This window comes from Suricata suricatta, chromosome 4 (genome assembly GCF_006229205.1).
Source record: "Suricata suricatta isolate VVHF042 chromosome 4, meerkat_22Aug2017_6uvM2_HiC, whole genome shotgun sequence".
Taxonomy (NCBI): domain Eukaryota; kingdom Metazoa; phylum Chordata; class Mammalia; order Carnivora; family Herpestidae; genus Suricata; species Suricata suricatta.
Window position 1 is genome coordinate 90,558,735 of NC_043703.1, and position 13,195 is coordinate 90,571,929.

The 13,195-nt window shown below is 38.6% G+C and overlaps 1 protein-coding gene across 6 annotated transcripts in view; it reads right to left on the bottom strand.

Moving 5' to 3' along the window:
• Positions 1-13,195, bottom strand: part of THADA (THADA armadillo repeat containing) — a 316,857-nt gene that overhangs the window by 279,184 nt on the left and 24,478 nt on the right. For all 6 annotated transcript variants that reach the window (XM_029937259.1, XM_029937256.1, XM_029937258.1 and 3 more), the window contains exons 15-16: positions 8,282-8,405; positions 1,845-1,996 (exon numbers count right to left, since the gene is read on the bottom strand). In XM_029937259.1, the coding sequence (XP_029793119.1) occupies positions 1,845-1,996; positions 8,282-8,405 (276 nt within the window). The remainder of the gene's footprint in view (positions 1-1,844; positions 1,997-8,281; positions 8,406-13,195) is intronic.

Here is a 13,195-nt window from a genome sequence, read left to right on the forward strand (position 1 = left end):
TAAAGTCAGGAGATGTGGGTCCTAGCTCCAAACCCACAGTAGATAAACTGCATGTTCAGCACACTGGGACTTAAGTTTTCATTGTTCGATAATATTAATTTTACTAGGATTATTTCAGAACTAATACGAGGGGAAACAATCATTATAAACTTAATTTTCAATTTGGTGATAGGTACACTGATATTTAATTTAATTGGAAATCTATTTATTTCTAATGGATAACAAACATACTGACTCAAATACCTGTTTCTTTCAGTTTAAATTCTTTGCCATTTGATGTTTAATTTTTTTGTGGCCAAAAAAATATAAAGATAGAGGCCAAAAGCTCAAATCTAAATTAATATTAGAAAGAACCAATTAAGCATCTAAGCCATTTTTTGTAACTTAAAGTCCCTGAATTGCTTAACTAACAATTCGCAAAAAACAAAATAATGACCTTTGGAGTCTAAAATTTTGTTGTTCTATCGTCTGAAATCAGGAAAAATATAATATAAAGATCTTAGATATGTAGCTCCACGAGAAAAAAGGGCAAGAGACTATCTGAGTAGTAAAACCATGTATTACAAAGACGTGTCATCAAAAACATATACACAGAAAATATATATATACATATATATACACATAGGTCCTTGGAGAGAATAGTTACAATTTAAAAACATTTTAAAGTTATCGCAAAGGACCAAGTCTTTCATATAGGTGTTATAATACACCCTCCCCCCTCAAGATATTCTCAAAATATTTGCCAAGTATGAGTCACCTACATGATACAAGGCTTCAGTGTGATGAATGGAAGGGGCACGAAGGATGGGAAGGTGGGAACGGAGAAAGAAAATACAGGAAGAGAAAACATCTCCTTTAAACACTCTAAAGGTATGAAAGTTCAAAGCCTAAGCACCAAAAGAAGCTTCTGCTTAGCAGGGCACCTGAAAGATGCTCTGAGACACCACAAGGCCATCAAGAAGCCAATGAAACAGACAGCTGACATGCGCTCCTGTCGAATCCCATGGCATCTATAAGCTGTCCCGCCCTAAACAGAGCCCAGCAGCCAGAGAACAGACCATGGCCCAGCTGAAGCCCCTGTGGGTGTCTCTGGCCTGGATACAGCTCTAACAGAAAGCCACAGCAAAGCTCGGGAGCCACAGCTGCTGGTGACCTCATAGCCCCAGAATACACCTCCAGGGCAGAGCCAGGCACCCCATGTTGTGCTGGCACTCCCAGCCCACCTTCACTTCTCCCCGCACCGCCGGAAGTGCCCGCTGTCAGGAAGAGACAACTCTTCGGGCTGGGGCTGGGCTAGGATGCCGAGGAAGAGGACTGGTGTTAACCTCAAGCGCTCTGAGTTTCAGTCTCAGTTTAGCTATTGCTTGTTGGCAGATCAGAAACATGTTCTCTACCTCACTTATACCCAGCTTCCCAGTCAACATAGCAAGGATGTTATCTCAAAACGCTCAAGTTACCGTAAGTGATGTGTTTTGACTGAATATTAACACGTCTCCAGGAACTGGGGAGACCGCAGTTAACTGAAATCTACCAAAATCTTGTGAGCAATAAAAGCTACTGCTTCTTACACCTCCCTTTTATTATCAAACAATAAGAAAAGCAAAGCTCACAGAGGTGGACTTTATTTTCTCTTACAGTATTTCCCCCTTCCCCATCATCCATCCCTACCTCCTCCGACCTACCATCCCACAAGAGTATAAGTATGATACCTGAAACAGTCAGAAGATGTAAGAAGGCAGATACAAAGAGCCTGGGCAATCCACAGATTGCTTTATTTGCTGCAAAAAATAGAAAGCTTTCATGCATTTATCACATTTACATTTACATAGGAAAAGTTTTAAGACCTGAAATTGTACAACTGTTTTTGGCAACTTCATCAGAAGATCAAATGCTAAAATTTTCACTTCTTCAAAAGTACTAGTAAAACATTCCATTAGTGTTTGGAAACGACCGACATCAATATCATGACTCAGCTGATACACTGTTTGAACTTGACCTAAAAAAAAGAAAAAGATTTAAAAGTGAATAAAAGAGGCTCAGTCAGCAGAACATGCAACCCTTGGTCTCAGGGTTGTGAATCAAGCCTCACATTGGGTGTGGAGCTTACTTTAAAAAATAAATACATAGGGGTGTCTAGGTGGCTCAGCTGGATTAGCAACCAACTTCAGCTCAGGTCATGATCTCACGGTTCAAGAGTTTGAGCCCCACATCGGGCTCTGTGCTGACAGCTCAGAGCCTGGGGCCTGCTTCAGATTCTGTCTCCCTCTCTCTCTCCTCCCCCGCTCACACTGTTTCTCTCTCCCTCAAAAACAAATAAACCTTAAAAATTTAATAAATAAATAATAATTTTTCAAGTTAATAAAAGAAAAAGGAAATCGACATGTTTATTTGGTCAAATTGAAAGAAAATTAGTATAAAAATTCACACTTCATAGTTTATCCACAATACCATAAAGAATAATTTTCCCTTAACTTACTTCCCAAAATGATAAAATAATAAAGTCCCCCAAATAAAAAATACTTTTTAAAATTTAGTTTAAAACCACTTCATTCTCTTGGTTCTGGTGTATATAAAAGATCCCTAAGTTAGTTTTTAAATAAGTAAAAACAAATTTAGGAATATATCTTTTAAAAAAAATCTTTGTAAAAATGTCTTGATCTAGAATCCAAAGTCCAACCATCTTAGTTAAACCGACACAGAATAATCAATGACATAAATGGAGCATCAATGATAAAGAAGGAATCTTTTGGTCATTCAGACACAAAATTGGTCATTCAAACATAAAATTCATCTACAAAATGGAAAAAATTAAGCTGGCTTTATTCTTTGTCTTAGCAACATGTAGTCCTAGAAGATAGTGAAGCAATGCTTACAACATCCTTGGGAAAAGTGTGGTGAAAAATTATACAACAAAATCCTACTCCAGCATCAAGTATAATAGCAACATAAGCATTTCTGAAGGTGTAAGAAATTAAGAACATTTCCCCAGAAACTTTTCTCAAAGAAAAGATGAGTTTCAGCCATCCAAGAAATGAACAGAAAAGCTATCACAAAAAAATGATGGTAGTTACCAAGTCCACTTAAATCTAAGATTAAGACTAGACAACTATGGGAATAATGGGGTTCACAGCACAACGTGAAGAACATTTAACAAATTAACCACTGATAATACCTGAAAACATTCCTATGTTAATTTGAGGCATGATGTTCAATATGGTGTGCATATCTTACTTAATCTTAACTCACAAGTGAGTGCAACCCTGTGAAATTCCTAAAGCAAGGAAATCAAGTGTCTGTCACTTCATTTATATCTCAGTACAAATTTGCTTCTTTTCCGATTCAGATGCTTTTCATTTCTTTTTCTTGCCTTACTGCTCTGGCTACAGCTTTCAGTACAATTATGATCAGTAGTGGTCAAAGTGGACATCTGTATCTTGTTCCTGATCACAGAGGAAAGGCTTTCGATCTTTCACCATTGAGTATGGGGTTAACTGTGGGTTTTTCGTGAATGTCCTTTAGCCTAGTAAGAAAACTCCCTTCAGGGCACCCGGGTGGCTCAGTCCGTTGAGCACCCAACTTCAGCTCAGGTTGTGATCTCAGAGTCCTTGAGTTTGAGCCCTGAGTCGGGCTCTATGTGGACAAGCTTGGAGCCTGGATCCTGCTTCAGATTCTGTGTCTTCCTCTCGCTCTCTCTCTGCCCCCAACCCTGCTTGTGCTCTCTCTCTGTCTTAAAAATAAACAAATGTTAAAAAAAGTTTTAAAAACAAAGAAAGAAAGAAAGCTCCCTTCTATTCCTAGTTTCCTAAGTGTTTGTTTATATGATAGGGTACTGAATTTTGAATTTTGTCAAGACTTTTCTACATTAGTACAAATTATCATGTTTTCTTTTCCCTTTCATTTTAATGTGGTGTATTACATTGACTATTTTTTCTTATGTTGAACCAACCTTGCATTCCTGGAATAAATTCTACTTAATTAGTTATGGGGATATTACTTTTAATATGCTATTGGGTTGGGTTTGCTAGTATTCTGTTAATTTTTAGATCTATGTTTATAAGGAATACCAGCCTATAGTTTTCAAAGTGGTATCTTTATCTGGCTTTGGTATCAGGTGGAGGCTGGCTCCACAGAACGAGTTTGGAAATGTTCCCTCTGTCCAATTTTTTGGAAGAGTTTGAAAAGGGCTGATGTTAATTCTTTAAATGTTTGGTAAAATTCATCAGTGAAGCCACTCCCTCTAGACTCTTCTTTGCTGCTAGGTTTTTGACTGACTCCATCTCTTACTTGCTACAAATTTTTATTTGCTTAAATTTTCTATTTAAGTCAGTAATTTTATGTTTCTAGGAATCTCTCCATTTCATTTAAGTTATCTAATTTATTGAAAATACAATTGTTCATAGTATTGTCTTATAGCCTTTTTTATTTCTATAAAGTCAGTAGAAATGTCCCTGCTTACATTTCTGATCTTATTTGTACTTTCTTTTGTTTTTTCTTAGTATAGCAAACATTTTGTCAATTTTGTTGACCTTTAAAAAAAAAAAACTTTAAAAAAAAACCAATTTTGCTTTCATTGATTCTCTATAATGCTTTGCTATTCTCCATTTCATTCATTTATCATATTATTACTTCGTTCCTTCTGCTAATTGTGGGTTGTTTGCCCCTCTTTTTCTAATTCGTTGAGGTGTAAAGTTATGTTATTGATTTGAGATCTTTTCTCTTTTTTAATGTAGGCATTTATGGCTGTAAATCTCCCTATGAACACTGCTTTTGCTTCATCATACTTTTGTTTTCATTCATCTCAAAGTATTTTCTAATTTCCTTTGTGATTTCTTCTTTGACCCACTGCTTGTTTAGGAGCTTTGCTCAAATCTAAAACCATCTCTGATACCACTGTACGAAACAGCTTCCCATCCTCCTAGACACTCAATATTCCCCCTCTTTCCTCCCTGAAATATTTTTTCACAATACTTATCTCCATCTGAAATTCTATGTATTATTTGTTAATTAATTGTCTGTCTCCCTTCACTAAAATATCTAAGCTCAAAAATGGGGGGCGCCTGGGAGGCTCAGTCTGTTGACTATCCAACTCTTGGTTTTGGCTCAGGTCATGATCCCAGGGTTGTGGGATTGAGCCCTCCATTGGGCTCCATGCTGAGCATGGAACTTGCTTTGGATTCTCCTTCTGTCCCTCTCTCTCTGCCCCTTCCCCACTCACGCTTACTCTCTCTCTTGCTCCCTCTCAGATAAAAAAAAATTTTTTTTAATAGGAAGCATTTTGTTTTATACACTGCATATCCCTGGGTGCTTGACATATAATAAGCACTAAATAAGTACTTGCTGAGCAAACCCTTTTAATATAATTGTGGAATCCAATTTTTCACTATGAATACCATGACATTTTATTCTGAGTGGAAAAGATACATGTGACTTATTCTTCTTGAACTTAAGAGATACTTGAGTAAAGGCAGAAACGATTTTGGCTAATCCCAAATCAGTAAAATAATAGAAAAACCCACATTCAAGTTCTTGAGATAAAGATGAAGAATGAATTTATGTTTCCCACGCTGTATTTCACAGTCCTGCCCCTTAGGCCTCCTTTACAGTTAATGAGTAAAGTATGGCTTGCTCCATTTGCATTACCTTCCAGTTGTTTAATTAACATAATTACTGTGATATTAGTCACTGCCCAATTATATGTGACTCACTCATTAGGAAGAAGACTCAGGTTTTTCACTTTTAAAGTACATTTAAATATATTAAACTATTCCCAATGCCTGGGTGGCTCAATTGGGTAAGCGCCTAACTGCTGATTTTGGCTCAGGTCATGAGTTCAAGTCCCGAGTCAAGTTCTATCCTGGCAATGCAGAGCCTGCTTGGGACTCTTTCCCTCTCTCCCTCTCTCTCCACACTTCCCCTACTTGTACATGCTCTCTAAGTAGATAAATTTTTAAAAAATAATAATAAACTAACTAAATAAATATATTAAACTACTCTCTCAATTTAAAAATTACTAAAATTGGGGCACCTGTGTGGCTCAGTCAGGTTAAACACCTGACGCTTGGCTTCAGTCCGGTCATGGTCTCATGGTTCGTGAGTCTGAGGCCTGCATGGGACTCGGCGCTGCCTGCTTGAGATTCTCTCTCTCCTCTCTCTGCCCCTCTGCCACGGTCTTTCTCTCTCTCTCAAAATAAATAAACTTAAAAAAAATTACCAGTATTAATTCAGCCTAGTATTATTTCCCATACACCTAGGTGCAACTCTAACCACACTAAATACACAGAAAAAATTTTATTAAATGGACAATCTATCATTCTCAGGCAACACCTTATCTTCTACATTAAGTTCTAGGAGGAATTAAGAAATTCCTTAAACGGATGGATAGCCCTGTATTCATTTTCTGTGCATGATGTCACAAATTACCATAAACCTGGTGACTTAAAACCATAGAAATGTAGTTTTTCACAGTACTGGATCCATTTTGACTAATGTCCGATTAGTCTGATAAGAAGGTGCTGGTGGGGCCACACTCACTCTGGAAGTTCTAAGGGGGAACTCATTTCTCATCTCTTCCAGCTTCTGACGGCTGCCAGAGTCCCACGGCTTGAAGCCACATCACTCCAATCTCCATGTCCACTGCTGATGCCTCCTCTTCTGTGTGTCACATCTGCCTCTGTGCCTCTCTGGTAACAACCGTTGTGGTAGATTTAGGCCCACCCACATAATCCAGGATTATCTTAAGACCCTTAATTTAATCATATCTGCAAAGGCCCCCTTTCTAGGTAAGGTTCCCATTCACAGGTTCTAAGGATTTGATGCTATCTTTTGTCAGTTGATTTTGGGCCTACCACACTTATCTTAATCAGGTGATCAAATTTATCACCATAAATAATAACAGGACAAACCAGTATCATGTACCTCCTGATGCCCTGGGAGGAATAGCACATTACCTGTGCATTATTCCTACTAAAAATTCACAACCTGAGTCAATGCTGAGGAAACAATAAGGCAAACCCAAATGGAGACACATTGTCCAAAATGTTAATGTCATGAAATTAAAAGCTTTCCAGATTAAAGGAGGCTAAAGAGGCATAACAATGAAATGCAACGTGTGATCTGGGATTGGTTCCCGGATCACAGTAAAAATTTTTTTCTAAGAAAGGCCACTTATTGGGACAACTGGCAAATTTGGTTACAGATTATATAATAGATAATAGCATCATACCAACATTAAATTTCCTCAATTTGACTATTGTGTTGTGGTTAAAAAAATAATGAAAGAGAGATAAACCAAATATAGCAAAATATTAACAATTGACGAATCCAGGTAGAGGGTATGTGGCTGTTTGTGAACTCTTCTTGAAACTCTGCTTTTGGTTTGAATCTTTTCAAAATGACAAGAACTTGGAAATAAAAATGGTGTTCTTTAAATGAAGCAGGGCTGCACTAACAGCAAGAACCCGTCCTCCTCCCCGCCAGAGCATTCGTTTGCCTAAAAATTTAAACTAAAAATAATAATAACCCAATTACAGTATAAAGTCTCCTGGGCCGCTGGCCACTCCCTCCAAAAGAACAGCTGAGCAGGATATTTTTCTACTTAACCACAGTCACGGAACACTGAGCACAAACAAGAAATCCACATTAAAACGTACACACTTAATTAAGGGCAGGGACAAAAAAGAACTATTTGTTGTCAAAAAGGAAAAGAACTGACTCAGAAGCAAGTTACATGCTCATCCTCTCGAGCACCCCACAGGCGAAATAAAGGGTATCATTAAACCAGAATGCCTGGAAATGACATCCACATACTGTCTTTCTGAAACCAGATCGGGACTTATGAAACTGAGAACATATAAGGGAAACCACATTTTAACCAAGAGACTCACTGAGGAATGTTTTACATAAAGAAGCTATTATTTTATTTTGCAGCTATTATTTTTTTTAATTTTTAAAACTTAAAGAACTCAAAGGACACTATCTTACAACAGCAAAACATGGATCGGGGGGTGCAAGAGGCCAGTCTTCTCATCAGAAGCATAATCCATGAAACCCGTAGTTTGGGGTTGGGAAATCATGATCACTGAAAACAATTCCTCAGCCTTACGGCCCTAAATGACAAATTTAATTATGTCCAAAGAAGAATTATATAGTGAGAATAAAACCTCCCATAAGAACCTAAGCAAAAGATGACAAAACTAAAACTTTAAATAAAACAAAATGTTGAAAAAAGTATGCAATTTTCCAAGAAAAAAAATACTTTCTCTGGACATGATTGAAAGCTTACCTTCTGGGACTGGAAAGACTTCAGCTATTGAGCCTAAAATGGTTAAAGCTGAAAATCTAGTTGGATAGGAAGACCCAGGAAACAGTGCTTCAAAAAGACTATTGCAAATGGATGACATGAAATTCTAAAAAAAAAAAAAAAAATTATAGTAAGTATAATTTAATTATCTCATAATAGGTTATCTTCAAAGTAACACCTTTAAGAGTGAGGTTTGCTTTTTGGCAAACCATAAGAGACTCTTAAATACAAAGAACAAACTGAGGGTTGCTGGAAGGGTGTTGGGTCAAGGGATGGGCTAAGTGGGCATTAAGAAGGGCCCTTGTTAGGATGAGTACTGGGTGTTATGTGTAAGTGATGAATCACTAAATTCTACTCCTGAAACAAGTATTATACTATATGTTAATTAACTTGGATTTAAATTTAAAAAAAAAGAGGGGGGTTCTTTTTTTTTACTTTTATTTATTTTGCGACAGAGAGTGTAAGCAGTAGAGGGAGTGAGAGAGGGTGAGAGAGTGTGAGAGGGAGGGAGGGAGGGAGGGAGGGGGAGGGAGAGAGAGAGAGAGAGAGAGAGAGAGAGAGAATCCCAAGCAGGCTCCATGCCATCAGCAAAGAACCCAAAACCAAGAGTTGGACTCTTAACTAACTGAGCCACCCAGGTGCCCCGAGAGGGGTTCTTTTTTAATTAACAGAAAAAATGGTCTTAAAAACAATACTAGTTGTTCACTTCCCTGGACAGTTCAGATTGGTACCCTTGACCATAAGCTATACCATGACTTCAATGGATCCCATCTTTGTAGGGTCGAGGAGTACAATTTCTGTTGTGGTCCACACAAGAAAAAAATACACATTTTTAGTGAGAGCAAAATCTGTTCTGCTTTGACTTGTGCTAAAGCCATAAAACACTGATTTCTTCACTTGAGGTATTCAGGCATCAAAGGAATGTATATTTTTTTAAGTTTTTTTTAATGACCCCCCAAAATCCAATACATACTACTTTGACAAATGTAGTAAATATAATACTTGATAAATGTGGCTCTCATGACATGATTCCTAACAAGAGCCAGCTATTCCTCTGTATTCTATCTTCCCCTTTGAGACTCTTGGTCTACCATTCTCTTTTTGTAAAAGATTTTAAAATATGGAAACACTTTTAGTAAAAGGCAATTTTAGAAAAGCAAAATGGGAAATAGTTTATCATAAAGTCTTCTTCCTCTAGTAAAAACACTAACAGTTATTACCATTTCTGTGTAAGACTGAAGAGAAAACTTAAACGGAAAAGCTGTGATTGCCAAGCATCTTGTCTACCACCGTCCAACAGCACATCACTGGGTAGCCCACAAGCAGTTCTAGTCCCAATTAATTCCAGGAAGGACCTCAGCATTCCTTTCTTTGGTCAATGACATACAATACTTGGGATTTCTCTTGGAGGCCCTTACAAGCCTTAAGGAAGAATTTATTAGTTTATTAAATCCATTGGGTTCTGGGGGTGCCTGTGTGGCTCAGTCAGTCAAATCAACTCTTAAGTTTGGCTCAGATCATGATCCCAGAGTCATGGGATAGCGCCCCATGTCAGGCTCCACACTGAGTGTGGTGGAGTCTGCTTAAGATCCTCTCCCTCTCTGGGCATCTAGGTGGCTCGGTGGATTAAACATCTGACTTTGGCTCAGGTCTTGATCTTGCAGTTCATGAGTTCACGTCCCACATCAGATGAGCTTGAGCCCTGCTTCTCTCTCTCTCTCTCATGGGATTCTCTCTCTCCCTCTCTCTCTGCCTCTTGCTCACTTGTTCCCTCCCTCTTTGTCAAAAAAAAAAAAAAAAAGATTCTCTCCCTGTCACATTCTGTCCCCTCCCCCACTTGTGTGCTCGCGCTCGCGCTCTCTCTCTCTCTCTCTCTCTCTCTCTCTCAGGCGAGATTGGGGCATTCAGGGTAGTATGGCCGCAGACGCAAGCACTCTCTCTTTCTAAATAAATAAACAAACAAATAAATAGGGTTTCAAAGCAACAGGGTATTCTTGAAAATATCCTAGTTAAAATAGCTTTAATTATAAATAAATAGTATAGTATTCACATTAAAGGGCAACAAGTTCATCCTTTAAGAATGATCTTATCCTGGGGCACCTGGATGGCTCAGTCAGTTGAGTATCTAACTTCGGCTCAGGTGCTGGTCTCGTAGTTCATGAGTTCAAACCCCATGTCTGGCTGTGTGCTGACAGTTCAGAGCCTGGAGCCTGCTTTGGATTCTGTGTCTCCCTCTCTCTCTAACCCTCCCCTGCTTGTGCTCTGTCTCTCTCTCTCTCTCAATAATAAACATTAAATTTTTTTTAAAAAAAAAGAATGATCTTATCCTAACTGTACTATCATTTGTATTTGTGGAGATAGTTTTTTCTCTCAAGCAGACTCCCACAGGGGAGGCATGGACCACAGTTCACACACTTGTACCTCTAGTCCTAAGCATACTGTCCTATCCATATAGGAGGAACTCAGTATATGCTCTTGTCATTTGTCATGGCTCCTAGTGAGGCTCCCGAATACCTGAGCCCAGCATTCACAATCTCTTTAGATGACTCAGGTGTTTTCCCTACTTGCCTCTAAGATTTTTTTGCCATGTTGTAATTTAGGCTATTGAAAAAATAACATTAAAATTGTTAAAAGCGACATATTTCAAATTACAAATACCCATATGATGTTCAATCCTACTGTTACGCTACAGGTTCAAGCACAGAAGATGAAACACCTAAGTGACCAGAGAGGGAAGCCAACTACAGATATGAAACTGGTTTCTAGATTCAGCTTTGTCGCTTGTTAACTATAAATACAAGTATGAAATTCCTCAACCTCTACAACATACCTCTTCATGGACAAAAGTAGAGATACTTTATTCCCTAGGGAAAGAAGGAAACTTTATTCATTTATACATACACACAGTGTTAGTTAAGCTCTGTTTTGATTATTATAGCCAAAAAAAAAAAAAAACCTTACTCCCCATCCCCAATTTCATTCTCTAACTCATTTCCTGTTACTCATCTCCTCTGTTCTCCCAAGTGTCTTGTGTGTATTTCACAATGAATTCACCATTCCCCATATTCTCCCTGTACTTTTCAGCTCCAAGCTTTCACACAAGCAGGTACCAGGATTTTAGAAGCAAGAGCAGAGGCTCTACCACTTAGTAGCTGAGGGACCTTGGGCAGGTCCAAGCTGCAGTTTTCTCATTTTCTTTAAGTTTATTTATTTATTTTGAGAGAGAGAGAGTACAAGCAGGACAGGGCAGAGGGAGACGGGGAGAGAATCCCAAGCAGGCTCCGCACGGTCAGTATAGAGCCCAATGCAGGGCCTGAACTCAAAAACAGTGAGATCATGACCTGAACCAAAGTTGGACGCTTAACTGACTGAACCACCTAGACACACGTCATTTTTTTTAAGTAGGCTCTACACCCAGCATGGGGTCTGAACTCACAACCCCAAGATCAAGAGTCACATTCTTTTCCACCTGAGCCAGCCAGGCACCCTGATTTTCTCATTTTTAAGTGAGGATAATAATGCCTATCTCACAGCTTTGTTATTAATGTTTAAATGAGAATGTGGGTACAAAGCATTTTATAAATTTAAAAATACTCCAACTATTACTATTAGTTATTTAGGTAGGAGATAACCTCCTTCACTAGACTGGAAGACCTCTTTTCCAACCTCTCCTCCAGTACTCACTCTTGATCGGCACTAAGCCTATAACACACTGTGCATGACACCTGCTATTATAAAGATGATGATAAATAATAAAGTGTCAAAGTCACAATTGCCAAAAGCCACAGGTGACTACCGTTGGGAGAAAATATCAGAACCATGGGACTGACTCAGATGAAGACTTATAGGATTAGCTTTCAAAAACATATATATTCACAAAGACAAACTAAGAAACCATGTATCCAAGCAAATTCAGAATGTCAATCCAAAACATGGGTTTTGTGTTTCTAAGGATCTAATTCAGATTTCACAAATGTTATTTTACCCTTTGCAAAAACGGGCAAAAGAGCCATGTTTTCTTAGATCATCTAGCAATGATGATCATCTAGCAATGATCTAAGAAAGGCTAAAAGTAACTACTCCACACACAAAGCAAATGCTCAGTATACACTCTAGTCACTTTTAATGGCTCTCAGGAAGGCTTTTTAGGGTGATTTAGAGTTTACAGACAGCTTCTCCTTTAATCATCAAAAACAATCTTTCCAAGGAGACTGCTCACCCCACTGAGAGACAAATAGACCCATAAAGTAAGCCAACTAGCCAGTGGCAGAGATGAGACTTCACTAATGTCCTTCAGGGTTACGTTGTAACTTCCCATTCTTCACGGTTGGGTTGCAATTTTACAAAGCTGAGGATGACGTCAACCTTGGTATAGGAACATTCTCCTTTAGATGATTTTTTTACCTTCCAATTACAAAGCTGAAAACTAAGAGCCATCCATAGTAATGTTTAGAATAGGTTGTATGTGACGGCTCCAATGTACCATTAATTTATTACAAGTATTTCACTAAATAAAATAAAATAGATGAGCTCTGCCCTCCGAGTTAAGAGCCCGCTTCCAAGAAGCTAGATGTGGAGTAAGAAATCAGTGAAAAACTCCTGATGGACAGAAATGGAAGGCTGCCAAGCTACGCTGTGGCCCAGCCTAGAGCTGCTATCTCTGGGGTTCCATCCATCCCATTAGCACAGCATGCCTACTCTTCACGCTCCCTCCCACACGGAGCAGACAGGAAACTCCACGGCTGGACCACAGACCAGGAGGCACTAATATCAAGCCACTTAGATCATGTTGTCTAAAGAAAAAGCAGACGCAGGTACAGCAATCTTCTACCCTGAGGAGGGATGCAGGAGTTCAGGGCCAGCAACTACCTTTCTGTTAAAGTACTAAATCAATGT